The sequence below is a fragment of the Trachypithecus francoisi genome, unplaced genomic scaffold (assembly GCF_009764315.1).
Source record: "Trachypithecus francoisi isolate TF-2019V2 unplaced genomic scaffold, Tfra_2.0 Lachesis_group15, whole genome shotgun sequence".
Taxonomy (NCBI): Eukaryota; Metazoa; Chordata; class Mammalia; order Primates; family Cercopithecidae; genus Trachypithecus; species Trachypithecus francoisi.
The window spans coordinates 10,994,545-11,013,005 of record NW_022681460.1 but is presented as its reverse complement, the minus strand read 5'-3'; the positions used below and the strand labels follow the sequence as shown (position 1 = coordinate 11,013,005).

General features: G+C 35.4%; 1 protein-coding gene across 4 annotated transcripts in view; it reads left to right on the top strand.

Annotated features, from left to right (window-relative positions):
- The window catches only part of REV3L (REV3 like, DNA directed polymerase zeta catalytic subunit), a 186,587-nt gene that overhangs the window by 102,960 nt on the left and 65,166 nt on the right, over positions 1–18,461 (top strand). For all 4 annotated transcript variants that reach the window (XR_004442723.1, XM_033234306.1, XM_033234307.1 and 1 more), the window contains 5 exons: positions 425–567; positions 1,525–5,686; positions 10,135–11,042; positions 12,810–12,889; positions 14,195–14,320. Coding sequence is in view for 3 of the 4 variants with exons in the window: in XM_033234306.1 (XP_033090197.1) it covers positions 425–567; positions 1,525–5,686; positions 10,135–11,042; positions 12,810–12,889; positions 14,195–14,320 (5,419 nt within the window). In the remaining variant the exon portion in view is untranslated. The remainder of the gene's footprint in view (positions 1–424; positions 568–1,524; positions 5,687–10,134; positions 11,043–12,809; positions 12,890–14,194; positions 14,321–18,461) is intronic.

Sequence of the window (18,461 nt, the reverse complement as noted above, 5' to 3'; positions counted from 1 at the left end):
TACTTTATAGTTACTGTCAGATTGACTGAACACCTTTACTACTTCCTATTCCCTCTCTCTTCTTCAATATTTTCTCTTCAGCCCTGACCTCAATGCCCCTTTACTCATCTCTTTATTCTTATTTCTTGCAATTTGGAATGCAGGAATTGTGGTGTATTTCAGCTCACATCAAAGAGATTATAAAGTGTAATTGTAATAATTCTTTGTAAGTTGCTATAGTGAGACATGTTAATAAAGCAAAGTAAATATACTTTTCTAGAAGTTACAGTTTTCAGGGTTTTTTTTATTGTTTTACTATAGAGTAACTTAGATACATTATTATAGTTAACTTACATTATTATAGAGTTAACTTAGATACATGATTTGCATCTGAGATGGTGTTTTCTAACGATCATGCTCACTAGTGAATTTTAATATTCTCCAGATCACTGTGCAGAGATACCCACAGAAGTTCAACTGAAGATGATGACTCATCTTCAGAAGAAGAAATGGAATGGAGTGATAACAGTTTGCTTCTAGCCAATCTTTCTATACCTCAGTTAGATGGAACTGCAGATGAAAATAGTGGTAAGTAAACAAGTCTACTGTGAGAAATTGGTTATTTAGGATCTAAAAATATATTTGATTTTGAGGTCAGGCGCTCTGGCTCACACCTGTAATCCCAGAATTCTGGGAGTCTAAGGTGAGAGGATCACTTGAATTCAGGAGTTCGAGACCAGCCTAGGCACCATAGTGGGACCCTGTCTCTAAAAAACTAAAAAAAAAAATTAGGCCAGCATAATGGTGCATGCCTGTAGTCCCAGCTACTCAGGAGGCTGAGGTGGGAGGCTTACTTGAGCCCAAGAGTTTGAGGCTGCAGTGAGCTGTGATTGCTCTACAGCATTCCAGCCTAGGCAACAGAGCAAGACCCTGCCTCCAAAAATAAATAAATAAATAAATAAATATGATTTTGAAACTTTAATCATACTTTCTATTGATTTTGAAACTGTAATCATACTTTCTATATAGTTGGCTAAGTGAGGCTATAGTGATGTTTTGTCCTTCAGGATTTTTTTCTTTTGAAAGAATGTAGATACATAGTTTGTTTCTCATTTCTAAAAGGATATAACATTTGTTGATCACTGATTTCAAGCTTTGAAAACTTTAATGTTTGTTGTATAAGTAGAATAATAAACTAAAAAATATTCTCAGTTTATTTGAAGTGATAATGTAAAGCATATTACTTTATGAACATTTTTAAAGTGACAGTATTTTTCCCTTATTCCCCAAAGGCACTAAATAGTAATATAATCTATTTCTGATCAATTGAATACGTGTTTAAAATGATGACTCATAATTGTAACTATATTTAGATTGAGTCATTAATGATAAACGTTACCTTTTTGTTAAGATAGCCGTTTTAAACATGCAAACTTAATTTTATGTAATTTTTTTCATAGTGATAGCATTAATATCTTGATGTGGGAAAATGTCTTAAAAATTAAGAGTAAAATGAAATAAACTGTTTTTCCCTCCTCATTTCAGACAATCCATTGAACAACGAAAATTCTAGAACCCACTCTTCTGTAATTGCAACAAGCAAGCTATCAGTTAAACCCTCCATCTTTCACAAAGATGCTGCTACATTAGAACCCTCATCTTCTGCTAAGATTACCTTTCAGTGTAAACACACAAGTGCCCTTTCTTCCCATGTTTTGAACAAGGAAGATTTAATTGAAGACCTTTCACAGACAAATAAAAATATAGAAAAAGGTCTAGATAATTCAGTCACTTCTTTTACAAACGAAAGCACTTACTCTATGAAATACCCTGGATCTTTAAGCAGTACTGTTCATTCAGAAAATTCTCATAAAGAGAATAGTAAGAAAGAGATCCTCCCAGTGTCTTCCTGTGAAAGTAGTATTTTTGATTATGAAGAAGATATTCCATCTGTTACAAGACAAGTACCAAGTAGAAAATATACAAACATTAGAAAAATCGAAAAGGATTCCCCTTTTATACATATGCACCGTCACCCTAACGAGAATACATTGGGCAAAAATTCTTTCAACTTTTCTGACTTGAATCATTCAAAAAATAAAGTGTCCTCTGAAGGAAATGAAAAAGGAAACAGCACAACTCTGAGTAGTTTATTCCCTTCATCATTTACTGAAAATTGTGAATTGCTGTCATGCTCAGGGGAGAATAGAACTATGGTACATTCTCTTAATAGCACTGCTGATGAAAGTGGACTAAATAAACTTAAAATTAGGTATGAAGAATTTCAAGAACATAAAACAGAAAAGCCAAGCCTCAGCCAGCAAGCAGCACACTATATGTTTTTTCCCAGTGTTGTTCTTTCTAACTGTCTTACTAGACCACAGAAACTGTCTCCTGTCACATATAAATTACAACCTGGCAATAAACCATCCCGGTTAAAATTGAATAAAAAGAAACTTGCAGGTCATCAGGAGACTTTTACCAAAAGTAGTGAGACTGGATACACAAAAGATAATAGTATACAAAATAATCCTTGTAATAGTAATCCTGAGAAGGATAGTGCATTCGCCAGTGATTTAACTAAAACCTCTCGTGGAGCTTTTGAAAATAAAACACCCACAGATGGTTTTATAGACTGTCACTTTGGAGATGGAACGTTAGAAACTGAGCAGTCCTTTGGACTATATGGAAATAAATACACACTTAGAGCCAAACGCAAGGTAAATTATGAGACTGAAGATAGTGAGTCGAGTTTTGTAACACACAACTCAAAAATTAGTCTACCTCATCCCATGGAAGTTGGTGAAAGTTTAGATGGAACTCTCAAATCTCGAAAACGAAGAAAAATGTCTAAAAAGCTGCCTCCTGTCATCATAAAGTATATTATTATTAATAGATTTAGAGGGAGAAAAAATATGCTTGTGAAGCTAGGAAAAATAGATGCTAAAGAAAAACAAGTAATATTAACAGAAGAAAAAATGGAACTATATAAAAAGCTTGCACCTTTGAAGGACTTTTGGCCAAAAGTTCCCGACTCCCCTGCAACCAAATATCCCATTTATCCACTAACACCAAAGAAAAGTCACAGAAGAAAGTCAAAACATAAGTCTGCTAAGAAAAAAACTGGTAAGCAACAAAAGACAAATAATGAAAATATTAAAAGAACGTTGTCTTTCAGGAAAAAACGGTCACATGCTATTCTTTCTCCTCCCTCACCATCTTACAATGCTGAAACCGAAGATTGTGACTTGAATTATAGTGATGTTATGTCTAAACTAGGTTTTCTTTCTGAGAGAAGCACAAGTCCCATAAATTCTTCTCCACCTCGCTGCTGGTCTCCCACAGATCCAAGAGCTGAAGAAATCATGGCTGCTGCAGAAAAAGAGGCAATGCTTTTTAAGGGTCCTAATGTATATAATAAGACTGTTAATTCTCGTATAGGAAAAAATAGTCGCGCAAGAGCACAGGTTAAGAAATCAAAAGCAAAGCTTGTTAATCCCTCTGTAGTTACTAAGAAAAGGAACAAACGAAATCAGACAAGTAAACTAGTAGATGATGGAAAAAAGAAACCAAGAGCAAAACAAAAAACAAATGCGAAAGGTACGTCGAGAAAGCATATAACACTTAAGGATGAAAAAATCAAATCTCAGTCTGGTGCTGAAGTTAAGTTTGTACTGAAACACCAGAATGTGTCTGAATTTACAAGTAGTTCTGGAGGCGCTCAACTACTTTTTAAACAGAAAGATATGCCACTAATGGGCTCTGCTGTAGATCATCCCCTTTCTGCTCCCCTACCCACTGGAATTAATGCACAACAGAAGTTATCTGGCTGCTTTTCTTCTTTCTTAGAAAGCAAGAAGTCTGTAGATGTGCAGACATTCCCCAGTTCACGAGATGATTTGCATCCATCAGTTGTTTGTAATTCTATAGGACCTGGAATCTCAAAAATTAATGTTCAAAGACCTCATAATCAAAGTGCTATGTTTACTCTAAAGGAATCAACCTTAATTCAGAAAAATGTATTTGACCTTTCCAACCATTTGTCTCAGGTAGCACAGAATACACAGATATCTTCGGGTGTGTCTTCAAAGATAGAAGATAATACAAATAATATACAAAAAAACTATTTGTCATCAATCGGAAAGTTAAGCGAATATCGCAATTCCCTAGAATCAAAGCTGGACCAAGCATATACCCCTAATTTTTTGCATTGCAAAGATAGTCAGCAGCAGATTGTGTGCGTAGCGGAGCAGTCAAAGCACAGTGAAACTTATTCTCCGGGAAATGCAGCTTCAGATGAAAGCCAAATGCCTAATAATTGCTTTGTAACTTCCTTGAGAAGTCCAATCAAACAAATAGCATGGGAGCAAAAGCAAAGGGGCTTTATTTTAGATATGTCAAATTTTAAACCTGAAAGAGTAAAACAGAGGTCATTATCAGAAGCAATTTCACAAACCAAAGCACTTTCTCAGTGTAAAAATCGAAATGTGTCAACACCTTCAGCATTTGGTGAAGGACAGTCTGGACTGGCAGTTCTAAAAGAATTGTTACAAAAAAGACAGCAGAAAGCACAAAATGCAAATATTATACAAGACCCATTATCTAATAAACATCAACCAAATAAAAATATTTCTGGTTCTCTTGAACATAACAAAGCAAATAAACGGACACGAGCGGTAACATCCCCAAGAAAACCTCGAACTCCCAGAAGTACAAAACCAAAAGAAAAAATCCCCAAACTTCTCAAAGTAGACTCTTTCAATTTACAAAACTCTAGCCAGTTGGATAACTCCGTATCAGATGATAGTCCCATCTTTTTTTCAGATCCAGGTTTTGAAAGTTGTTATTCACTTGAAGATAGTTTATCTCCTGAACATAATTATAATTTTGATATTAACACAATAGGTCAGACTGGATTTTGTAGCTTTTACTCTGGAAGTCAGTTTGTCCCAGCTGATCAGAATTTGCCTCAGAAGTTCCTAAGTGATGCTGTTCAGGATCTTTTTCCAGGACAAGCTATAGAAAAAAATGAGTTTTTAAGTCATGACAACCAGAAATGTGAAGAAGACAAGCATCATACCACGGACTCAGCCTCATGGATTAGATCTGGTACTTTAAGTCCTGAAATTTTTGAGAAATCATCCATAGATAGTATTGAGAATCATCGCCACAACCAGTGGAAAAATAGCTTTCATCCTCTAACAACTCGGTCTAACTCAATAATGGATTCTTTCTGTGTTCAGCAGGCAGAAGACTGTCTAAATGAAAAATCTAGATTGAATAGGAGTTCAGTAAGCAAAGAAGTGTTTCTTAGCCTCCCACAGCCAAACAATTCAGACTGGATTCAAGGTCATACCAGAAAAGAAATGGGACAGTCTCTTGACTCAGCGAATACCTCTTTTACTGCAATACTCGCCTCCCCTGATGGTGAACTTGTGGACATGGCCTGTGAAGATTTAGAACTGTATGTTTCAAGAAACAATGATATGTTGACCCCAACTCCTGATAGTTCACCAAGATCTGCTAGTTCTCCTTCACAATCTAAAAATGGCAGTTTCACCCCACGAACTGCTCACATTCTGAAACCACTTATGTCCCCACCAAGTAGGGAAGAAATTATGGCAACTTTGTTGGATCATGACCTTTCAGAGACTATTTTCCAGGAACCATTTTGCAGTAATCCTTCTGATGTACCAGAAAAGCCCAGGTAATCAGAGTTATTTTTTCCCTTGGGTCACTCTGAATTACTATGATATATAAAATTATGCTATAGGGATTGAAAAAAAGAATATAATGTGTATATATAAAGAATATAACATTTGGTCACCTGATTACTAGTTTTTTGTGATACTGTATTTTTTAGTATATCATTGTGGAAAGTATTTCTGATTACAGACTTACTAAGAAAATTCAAAAATCAACTGGATGGTTACACCTGGAGAAGTTTATTTAAGTTGACTTGGATCTACCATTATTTAACACTGTGTCTTCATTAAAGATTAGAGGTGCTCACTCTAAAGATGTCATGATACTTTAAAAGAATTACAATAATCATTGTTTAAATGGTATTTCATTTTTAAATGTTAAACTTTTATACCATTTTAAAACAACTTCATTTTCAAGTGTTTTGAAAATGAGCATATATGTATTTTAAGTATTCCTCTGATATATCTCTAAATGAAGATCATTTTAAGTTGTTTCTATTATAAACCACTTTTCATGTGGTTTCAATATCTTGCATTATATTGTTATTATAGTTTATGCAGTTATTAGCAAATGGACCTTGGTTTCCATTCTCCTTTAAGAATTTTTTCAGGTGGCCAGGTATGGTGGTGTGCACCTGTAATCCTGGCACTTTGGGAGGCCGAGGTGGGAGGATAGCTTGAGCCCAGGAGTTTGCGAGCAGCCCAGGCAAAAAAGTGAGACTCTGTCTCTACAAAAAATTAGACTGGGCACAGTGGCTCAAGCCTGTAATCCCAGCACTTTGGGAGGCCGAGGTGGGCAGATCACCTGAGGTCAGGAGTTCAAGACCAGCCTGGCCAACATGGTGAAACCCTGTCTCTACTAAAAATACAAAAATTAGCTGGCCATGGTGGCAGGCGCCTGTAATCCTAACTACTCATGAGGCTGAGACAGGATAATCACTTGAACCGAGGAGGTGGAGGTTGCAGTGAGCCGAGATCATGCCATTGCACTTTGTTGCCTAGGCAACAAAGAGGGAAACTCCATCTTAAAAAATATATTAGCTGGGCATGGTGACATGCACCTGTGGTCCCAGCTACTCAGGAGGCTAAGGAAGGAGAATCACTGGAGCCCAGGATGTCAGGGCTGCAGTGAGCTGTGTTCACACCACTGCATTCCAGCTTGGGCAATAGAATGAGACTTTATCTCAAAAAAAAAATCTCTTCAGGGAATTGATAGACAAACATGTGAGCACACGCACACATGCAGCAAATAGCAAAATAGAAATCACAGTAGTGGTTTATTTATCTGTAGTTGAGTAATTGTGTACCACTTTCATCGCCAAGTTAGGACATAACTGATAAAAGCTAAATTGGGTAACGTGGCTTAATCCAGAAAGTTTGAATGATGGTTCTTGTTCCTGCCCCTGTGTCCATGATCTCATATACTTAACCAGTTGCAGAGCAGGCAGTTCATTTCAACCATCCCTTCAGAAGCAGAAGAGGATGGCTGGAACTGCTAAGGCAGGCCCTGCCTTAGTCTAAATCTTGGAAAGAGATATGAAGAGCAGCAGAGGCCACACTGCATGTATGCACTGACCTGTGGCAGCACCATGTTCCTGACTCCTGTGGAAAAAAAAAAAGAAAGATACAATATGAATATTACACATTTATTGAAAGCCATAGAAAGTACCACACCAAGAACAAACCCAAATATAATCTGTGGACTTTGGGCAATTATGATGTGTCAACATAGGTTCATTAATTGTAACACATGTACCACTCTGGTAGGAGATAGTGATAATGAAGGAGAGCATGTATGTGTGGGCGCACAAGGAGTATATGGGAACCTCTATATGTTCCTTTCAATTTTGCTGTCAACCTAAAGCTGTTAAAATATCTTTAAAAAATTTTAAATTAAAAAAACACGACAGTGAATGCCAGGCTTTTACCCAGCAGATTCACAGTAATTCCTATAGGAATCCATTTTAAAAAGGGGTGAGAGTGTGAAATGATTTATATGTTAATTTGTTTCACGGTAAGAACCATTTTACTATATACTATATCTTATTTTATACCTTAAATATACATGATAAAAATTTATTTTTTTAATAAAGGGGTGAGAAAATGTTATCAGAAATGTAGAATAATTTATTTAATTATTGTAATGTAATTAATACATTATTACAATGTAATGTAATAATTATGTAATTACTGTAATGACTTGAAGTGAAGGGTAGAAATGTTCACCTCCCAGCGCCTTTTCAACACAGTTTTGTTTAGTACCCACATGGAACTCTTTATTTCACTGCTGGGGCAGATGAAGTCTGTTCCTTAAACATTAGTTTCCATCATTTTGGGGACTTTGGTGTTATCAGTAGTGATTATGGTATATTTACTTTTAGTTACCAAACTTATGTGCTAGTCATTATGTTTGTGTTGTCCAACTTTGACACTTGTCCTACAGCTAAAATAAAAAATAATCATTTTTGAAAAATTTTTTTAAAATATGAAACTGTAGGCCGGGCACAGTGGCTCACGCCTGTAATCCCAGCACTCTGGGAGACCAAGGCAGGCGGATCACGAGGTCCAGAGATCGAGAACATCCTGGCCAACATGGTGAAACCCCGTCTCTACTAAAAGTGCAAAATTTAGCTGACCATGGTGGCATGTGCCTGTAATCCCTACTCGAGAGACCGAGGCAGGAGAATCACTTGAACCAGGGAGTCAGAGGTTGCAATGAGCTGAGATTGCACTCCTGCACTCCAGCCTGGTGACAGAGTAAGACTGTCTCAAAAAAAAAGAAACTGTATATTCAGTATGGAAAATTTAGGTAGTATGAAAGAAGAAGAAATAAAAATTACACCATTTTTCCATGTAGTAACAGCCACCATAATATTTTGATGTGTTTTCTGTTTTCTTTTTTTAAAAGTATAGTTTTTAGTTTGTTTTGTTTTGTGAAGTGTGATCTTATTGTAGTCACAGTATTATCCACATTTTTCACTTAACATTATATTGTAAACATTTTCCAAATGAGTTTCTTGAATATTTTAATCGCTGCATATGTTGCATCATGTATATATTATTGGACAGAAAGATTGTTTGTGATTTTGCCACTATAGATAGTATGTATATTATTATGTATGTTAAGAAGATATTAGCATTTTCTTCTTAAAGCATTTCTTGTATTTTGGAGTTTGTCCTTATAGCCCTAGAAGTAGGATTACTGAAAAATATAAGACTGTTGTTACATATTAGGAGATTTTTTTTCCTAGTGAATTATAGCAATTACCATGCTACTGACAGTATGTAAGAAAACTGAATTCACCACACCTCACCATTTTTTATTCTTGACCTTATTATGATTTCTCTATCCTTAGTATTAGAGTTGGATATGGTCACTTAGTATGTGTATTCATTTCCTTCAACAGCATTAATTCTGTTTCTGATTTTTCACATTGCCAAGAGTGGATGCAGGGACAGTGCTGGATGCTGGTTATGGAGTTAACTAGTAGGGGCTAAAGTCTTTTCATATAAAGGAGACAGGGTAGCCCTAATGCTCTTCCTTCAGCTTCAGATCTGAAAACATGAATCTAGTTAGTGGAGTTTTATGCAGAGAATGATGGGGACATTTGAGGAATCATGCCCTAAGAGAAGTGATTGAAAAAACTATGAATTATCTTTATATCCATAATAAAGTTAACATGAAGAAGTAGAATTATTTTATGTTGCTGTAGTAAGCAGAAATAGTATCAAGGGATTAGGGAAAGAGGTTTCACTTAATATTTATAGCTTTTGGAAATGAAACCAGACTGTTTTCGTTAGTGATTTCCCACATATTCATACATTGGTAACATTTAAGCCATGTATCCTGTGGGCTCTGCCAACTCCTAAGTTATGTCAGTGTTAATCCCTACCATGGAATGGGAAGAAAGAATTAGATAATTTACCTCAGTTGGTATGTTTTTTTAATGTTTAAGGGATTTGAGAGTACGAAGATTCGTTTGAATTGACTCGTTTTGCTAAACTACAAATACTGGAGAATATAGGAAGAAGCTGTGAATAATATCCTGGGACATAGTATTTGAAATGATAAATTACTTTATTGTTTTTATTCATATGTGGTAATAATGGAAAATTTACTTTAAGATTAGGAGAGGAAAGGAATCTAAAAAGTTTGTTTCATCTCCTTGAAGGACAGAAGGCTTCATGGGGCATTAAAATAAAACAAAAAATATCTTCTCTCCCAAACATTAATGGTACCTTTCAAAGGAAATTAAGTAGTCATATACCTGTGAGGAAAAGCATATTGAGACTAAAGATAGAGTGTACCTGCATAAAATAGAGGGGGCAGGGAAGATAGAAATGGACATTTTTGAGACTCCAAAAGGGACTTTATCTAGGATATGGAGTTAAATATTTTAGTAATTGCTCTTTGAAACAAAACAGTTGTTCTAAAATATGTTGTTTATAGGGAGATTGGTGGACGGCTCCTCATGGTAGAAACTCGACTTGCAAATGATCTGGCTGAGTTTGAGGGAGACTTTTCCTTGGAAGGACTTCGTCTTTGGAAAACAGCATTCTCAGCAATGACTCAGAATCCAAGGCCAGGGTCACCCCTTCGCAGTGGCCAAGGAGTTGTCAATAAAGGGTCAAGTAATAGCCCTAAGATGGTTGAAGATAAAAAAATTGTGATTATGCCTTGCAAATGTGCCCCAAGTCGACAACTGGTTCAAGTGTGGCTTCAAGCCAAAGAACAATATGAACGTTCCAAGAAACTGCCTAAAACCAAGCCAACTGGAGTTGTAAAATCTGCTGAGAACTTTAGCTCTTCAGTTAACCCAGATGACAAACCTGTAGTGCCTCCAAAAATGGATGTAAGTCCATGTATACTCCCCACTACAGCACATACCAAGGAGGATGTTAATTCTCAGATTGCTTTACAAGCACCAACCACGGGATGCAGTCAAACTGCAAGTGAAAGTCAGATGCTGCCACCAGTTGCCTCTTCAAGTGATCCTGAAAAAGATGAAGATGATGATAACTATTACAGTAATTATAGCTCCCCTGATTCTCCTGTAATTCCCCCTTGGCAACAACCAGTATCCCCAGATTCCAAAGCATTAAATGGAGATGATAGACCCTCATCACCAGTAGAGGAGCTGCCTTCATTGGCTGTTGAGAACTTCTTAAAACCAATAAAAGATGGTATACAAAAAAGCCCCTGCAGTGAGCCTCAAGAGCCTCTAGTGATATCTCCAATTAATGCTAGGGCAAGAACTGAGAAATGTGAATCACTTTGCCTTCATAGTACACCAATCATACAGAGAAAACTTCTGGAAAGGCTTCCTGAAGCAACTGGCCTTAGCCCATTATCAACAGGTAAGTGTACACATAACAGGAAGTCTCCATAATTGTTCTTTAGAAATAGAAATGAAGATAACATTAGACTGAAATGAAAATCAGAGCTTTTTAAATGAAGGTATAGCTCAGCAAATATTTTTTATCGTGTCTTAGTCATCACATGACAACTCTCTGCTGTGTAATCTACTTACATTTGCTTCCATCCTGTCTTCCTTGTGGGTGAAATACAGGAGCCCTCTCAAAAGGCTTATCTTCTCAACCTGACTTTCCCATTGGCTTTTATACATACCCAGGTCTCCCACATTTTAAAACAGAAACAAAAAACCTGCCTTGACATCACGTCTCCAGCCAGCTTCTACTCTTTCTCCTCCCCTTCAAAGCCAAATTTCTTAAAAGATTTATCTAATTTGACAACTCCAGTTATTTACCTCCTACTCATTTCTCAGCCCACTCTAAACTGAATTCTGCCCCTGTCATTCTACATTATAGCTCTTGTAAAGAATCCCAATAAACTTATAGCTAAAACCAGTAGATGTTCCTGAGTCTTATCATATGTCCTCTAAGCAGCCATTTTCTCATTGACCCTACCTTCCTTCTTGGAGCTGCTTCTCCACTTGGCCTTCCTCCTACTTTTCTGTTTTTTCCCACTTGATTTTCTCATTATTCTCAGTTGTCATCTAAATGTTGGAGTTTATTAAGGCTTGATCTTAAGTCTTCTTTATATCTTTCTCTAAATGATCTAATTCCTGTCCTCAGGATTACTACAGATAACTTGCAAATTTATATTTCCAGTTCAGACCTCTCTTTTAAGCTCCAGAACACTATGTCCAACTACCTATCTGACATTTCCACTTGAATGCTAAATGGCACCTCAAGATTAGTATTTTAAAAACCAATTCATGATCTCACTGCATACATTCACCACTACTTCCCCAACGTACTTATATATACATGCCTCCACATAAAAACCCATCTGGCCTTCTTTCAGTTTTCCTTATTTCAATAAATAGTGCCATCATCTCTCAGTTACACAAGTAAGAAACATAGAATGTATTTTTAATACTCACCTCATTCCCTCACTACCCACCTTGTAGTTTCTAGTCACTATCCAAGCCTTATCACTTGTTTATCTCCTAAGTAAACCAGATCTATTTATTTTATTGTACTTCTTCCACCACAACCTTAGGCCATACTGTCATCATCTCTTGTCTGGGCTCCTGCACCAGCCATTTTATCTAAGTAATTTCCAATTATTTTGCACAGTAATCAGGGAAAAATTTCCCCACTCTATTCCTAGTTAGTTACCACTCTCTTCAGATTTTACATCCAGGAAAACTTCCCTAATCTCCTTGACCACATAAAAATTCCCAATTATATTCCCCTTTGTTGTATTAATGCAGTTATAAATTTATTTTTCTAGTTTGTTTGATGAATGTCTGATTCTCTCTCTAGACCCCGTGAGGGCACAGATTATGTCTTTTCTTCCTCATCATAGGTACTTGATAAGTAAGTGAATAAATGATTTAAACAGTTCTGTAGGTTAATGACTGGGGTATAAAACTCAGTAATTAAAATATAAATGTATTTAAAATACAAAATGTTAAAATGTTATTTTGGTGGGTATCAGAGGTTTGAATTTCATTTTTAAATCATGAAATTTTGGGGGGAATTCATAGGACAGCACCCACAAGTGATACTTAAGTGTTTGGAACAGCAAAAGGTTTTTTAAAAACCAGAAGCAGGTAATTTTGATATACATGTTAAATATGAAATTTCTTTCTACAGAACCAAAAACACAGAAGTTGAGTAATAAGAAAGGAAGTAATACTGACACTATTAGAAGAGTACTCTTAACACAAGCAAAGGTAACTATACTAAACATTTTTAAAGATCAGTGGAAGATCCAGTCTTATTCCTAGATTTCAGTTAGATAATTGATAACTTTGTCTCAATTAAAAAATTTTTGTTACTTAAATTTTTGCATCATTATTTGCATATCTTTGAGACAACAAAAATTTGCCTTTTTTTAGTTTTTTTTTTTTTTTTTTTTTGCTGTTGGGATCTAAAAGATTCTTATATGTAAATACAAATATTACAGAGAAAGTGAATATGATAGCCAAAATGTGGATTATGAGGATACAAATACATTAACTGATTACTGGCAAAATCAGAACAATCCAATGACAGCAGAGCTCAAGTAAGTGATTTTTGATCCCACCAAAAATATATCCTTTTTCTTGGTTTATTACTTTTTTCTAAAATATAACCTTATTGATTTTTTAAAATTTATTTTACTAAGTAGCAAAAGAAAGCAACATTATTTACTACTGAAACTCTGGAAAGTCACAGATGTTTTTATTCAAATACTAAAAATATGACAAAACTTAGAATTATATGGTTATATGAAAGAAGTATACATTAGACATGCATCCTTGGAAATATATGCTATAAATCACTTATATATTGGCCACTTCTTATAAATGTCATTAACTACATAAAATATATTTTAGTATTTCTTTGAGATAATAAAACTTTTTAAACTTTCATTTATAAAATAGTGTTATTGAATTACAAGCTACATATATTAAAAAATACTATATCAGTGTGTTGTGAACATAACACTTTGGGGGAAACAGTTAATAGATTTAGAAATCAGAAAAAAAAAATTTTTGTGAGGAAAGGAAAGATGCCATTTTTTTCTGAATCTTTCAAAATTATTTACATTGTTTTATTTAATTCATCTTTCAGACACATGTTGTATTAGGGTAAAATACAAATCAATATTTCAAATCTTTTTCAAACTTTAGCCAAAGTAGTTGGAAATATATTGATTGCTTGCTTGTCTTACTTTCAAGAAAGGTCAAGATAAATGTCCATGTGGTATAAATGTCAACTCCCTACAAAACTATTATTTTCAGTATTGGGGGCTTCTGAACTGAGAGATAATGGTTTACTTATATTTCCACATATATCCAGTTCTGATATCTTTGTTAGCATGAAAATAACATTAATAAATACAGTTTCTCCCTGAATTTAGAGATGATATTAGTTTACCATTTATTACCAAACACATAAAGCATATTATGTGGGAATAAGTAATCAAAAGAAAAATGATTGCTCACCTATCTTTTTCTGGCTGTGTGTGTGTGTGTGTTTTTTTTTTTTTATAGAATCAATTTGCAGCAGTAAATACCCCACAGAAAGAAACTTCTCAGATTGATGGACCATCTTTAAACAATACTTACGGTTTCAAAGTCAGCATACAAAACTTACAGGAGGCAAAAGCTTTACATGAGGTAAAACTGCAACAGTAAGGACACATACATTGTGTTCAATTTAACTCCTCTTTTATTCTATAAAACAAGTATGGAATTTTTTTAACGAGGAAGGAATATATTGAATTCTATCCTATTAATCTTCATCTTGTTCTCATTTTCTTACTGTTTTGTATATTTACATGTTTATATACAATAGAGAAACTTAAAGAATTTAAGTTGCTGAGACTGCTTTGTGATTTCATATCTTTCACAAATCTCATAACTGAAATTCAGCTTATGGACATTAAAATAAGAAAAGATTTTTGGGAGGTGAAGGTGGGACGATCCCTTGAGTCGAGGAGTTTAAGACTATCCTGGGCTACGTAAGAAGACCCTGTCTCTACCAAAAAATAAAAATAAATTTAGACACGCACCTATAGTCTCAGCTATTTGGGAGGCTGAGGTGGGAGGATCACTTGACCCTGGGAGTTCGAGGCTGCAATGAGCTATGATTGCGCCACTACACTCCAACCCAGGCTACAGACAGAGCAAGACTGTCTCTTTGGGGAGAAACAAAAAAAGACGGTATTTTGGGGATTATTATATTAAGATGTTATATCACATCTGAAATGTGGTATTTATTTGTATTTTCTGTTTGATTGGCTCAGTGGATTAAAGCTTGCTACAAAAGAGGATAAATTCATTCATTCACATACTATCTATATAACCCAGCTATCTTCACAGCACAGGCTGTCTGCCAAAGACTAGGACTTTGCAAAAATATACATCAGCCACAGTATGCATTGGAAAGAATATGTGAATGGGTCACTGTAAATTTATTTGTATGCAAAAAACAAACTCAAAGCACGTATCTGACTGGCAGTAAGGTAGAAATCGGAATGTATTTTCATTGTTTACACTTGTGCTGTCATATGGTAGCCGCTAGCAGCATGGATATTGAGAACTTAAAATTTGGCTTATACAACTGAAGAACTGAATTTTAAACTTTATTTAATTTTAATTTAGATTTTAAAACATAGTTGACTCAAAGTATGTTTGGAACAACTTAGGTATGTAATACTATTTTTTACTCTTAAGTTTTATGAAATTAAGTATAGATCAAGTATTTCTGTAGAAAATTTAGCATGCACAGTGAGATACTAGAAGGGTAAAATACATACTGATTTCAAAGACTTCATGGAAAGAATAAAATATTTTATTAGTAATTTTTATGTTGATTATATGTTGAAAGAATAATATTTTAAATATATTGGATCAAAGTGTTTTTAAATTAATTTAACCTATATTTTTTTTTAAATATGACTACTAGAAAACTTTAAGTTACATGTGACTTTCATTATATTTCTGTTGGACAGTGCTAGTTTTATACAGTCATTTTATGTCTTTGCTCTTAAAGCAGAGGATTAGTAACCACCTTTAAGTGATAATTCAATTTTTAAGTGTAGTTTTTTTCTCAAGTCAATTCTGTTGTAAACTGTTCTAGGGGTTAGATTAACATAAACTGAGGGAAAATTTTTTTTTTTTTTTTTTTGAGGCGGAGTCTCGCTCTGTCCTCCAGGCTGGAGTGCAGTGGCAGGATCTCGACTCATTGCAAGCTCCGCCTCCCAGGTTCACACCATTCTCCTGCCTCAGCCTCCCAAGTAGCTGGGACTACAGGCGCCTGCCACCATGCCTGGCTAATTTTTTGTATTTTTAGTAGAGATGGAGTCTCACCATGTTAGCCAGGATGGTCTCGATCTCCTGACTTCGTGATCCGCCCACCTCGGCCTCCCAAAGTGCTGGGACTACAAGCGTGAGCCACCGTGCCTGGCCTGAGGGAAAAATTTTAATATTGTCCTCCTTTTTTCTTCAAATTTGAACTGAAAATTATGTTTTTTTAGAATTAGATCGGAATATAGTCTCTTTCTCATTTATTCGTTTGCACATTTTTCTCATTCAACAGCATCCATACAGTTTCTGTTTTATACCTATGTCTATACTGGCCCCTGAAGCCTATATAAATTAAGTGATAAATTCAGTAATACATACCATCAAATGCACACTTGAGATTAGCAAATTTTTTAAAACTATTAAAACTATGTATTAAAGCAAATTTGATAGACTATAGCAAAAAGATGTATTACATTTGATTATTTTCTTATTTGAAAAGTATACTTTTCTACATTTTCCTAAGTAACCCTGTTTCAGAACCATGGGCCCTCCGGAAGTTAAAATCACTCAGGAGGTCTCACTAGTTGCTCTGACAGCTTCTTCCTCCAGATAACAGGCTTTCCTCATCTCAAGGCACATTCCGAACTGCCGCCCAGTGGTTGAAACAGGAATAAACCAAAGAAAAACTCAACACTGTTCTCTTCCTTTCTCTAGGAAATTGTGCTTGTGGCATTTTCTCCCTGTTTCCATTACCCTAGGATAATCTCTCTTTCTTCTGCACATCAACACTCAGTGCAGAAGACAAGGGTTGTAATCTTTGTCCCCCTTTCTCACCTCCCTCTTGCCTAGTCACACTCACTAAATCTCTCAAGCCATGTCTTTATGTAGTTTGCTTTAAAAAAATACTCCCTAAGCACAGTAATGCATTTTGTTATCAAGGAATAGAAATGCAAATTTTGAGTGTGAAAATTTGATCTAGTAAACAAAAATCAACCTCTAAGACCCTTTTAATCTAAAATTGTTTTCAGAGTCTTTATGTCTTTTCAGATGTTCATCCCTTTTTTGTTTGTTTGTTTGTTTTTTTGAAACATAGTCTCACTCTGTCACCCACGCTGGAATGCAATGGCACGATCTCAGCTCACTTCAACCTCTACCTCCCAGGTTCAAGCAGTTGTCCTGCCTCAGCCTCCCTAGTAGCTGGGATTACAGGCATGCATCACCACACCCGGCTAATTTTTATATTTAGTGGAGACCGGATTTCGCCACATTAGCCAGGCTGGTCTCGAACTTCTGACCTCAGGTGATCCACCTGCCTCAGCCTCCCAAAGTGCTGGGATTACAGGCATAAGCCACCGTGCCCGGCCTCATATGTTCATCCCTTTCTGATGAAACTGGTTGTTTTGTTTTGTTTTATTTGGGTTTGTGGGAGGAGTTTTCCATTTAAAAATTTTTTATTTACTAAATTAATGCATGCTTATTGTTAAAATTAAATTCTGAAGAGTATGCATTTAAAAGTTTTTTCCCTTAGCTCTCCATTTCATGTGGTTTTTTTAAATCCTAATATTTTAAAGTAGAAACAGCAGTATATGTTTTTGAGGAAAGTGGTAGATTTGTATTTGTTTTATTATTATGCCTTATACATGCATAATTGATGTTCTTTTTATTTTAAAAAGTATTTAGTGGCCAGGCACAGTGGCTCACGCTGGTAATCCTAGCACTTTGGGAGGTCGAGACAGGAGGATTGCTTGAAGCCAGGAGTTCGAGACCAGCCTGAGCAACAAGGCCCCATCTCTACAGAAAGTTTTATAAATTAGCCGGGCATGGTGATATGTACCTAGAGTCCTAGCTAGTAGGGAAACTGAAGTGAGTGGGTCACTTGAGCCCAGGAGTTCAGGGCTGCAAGTGAGCTATGATCACACCACTGCATTCCAGCCTGGGCAACAGAGAGAGACTCTGTCTCAAAAAAAAAAAAAAAAAAAAAAAAAAAAGGACTTTAACAAATTTACTAATGAGCATGTGCAATGGTACATATACCAAAAATACTCAATCAGGCCAAAATTTTGCAATGAAAAGTAAGCTTCCCTCCTACTTCTTCTACTTTAGGCTAGCAGTTTCTTTACCCCAAAGCAATAAGTATGTCTACATTTTTATGTCACTTTTCAGAAATTTTCTATGAATGTGCTTCCATTTTTTCATGTATAGAAGTTTGCTATATTTACTGGTTCCATTTATCAGTGTATTATAGTTTCTTTTTATATTAGAACATATAGATCTGCCTCATTCCCTTGAAAATTTTAAAGGTTACAGAATATTCCATTGTACATATCCTTTATGGATACCACATAATTTATGTAACCTGTCCCCAACAGGTAAACTTTAGTTTTTTTCCAGTCTTTGCTATTATATTCTTGAGTAAACATCCTTGTGCGTGTATTTTGTCTACATGTATATCTATCTCTAGGATAAATTTTCAGAGATAGGATTGCCACATCAATGAATTTTAATTTTC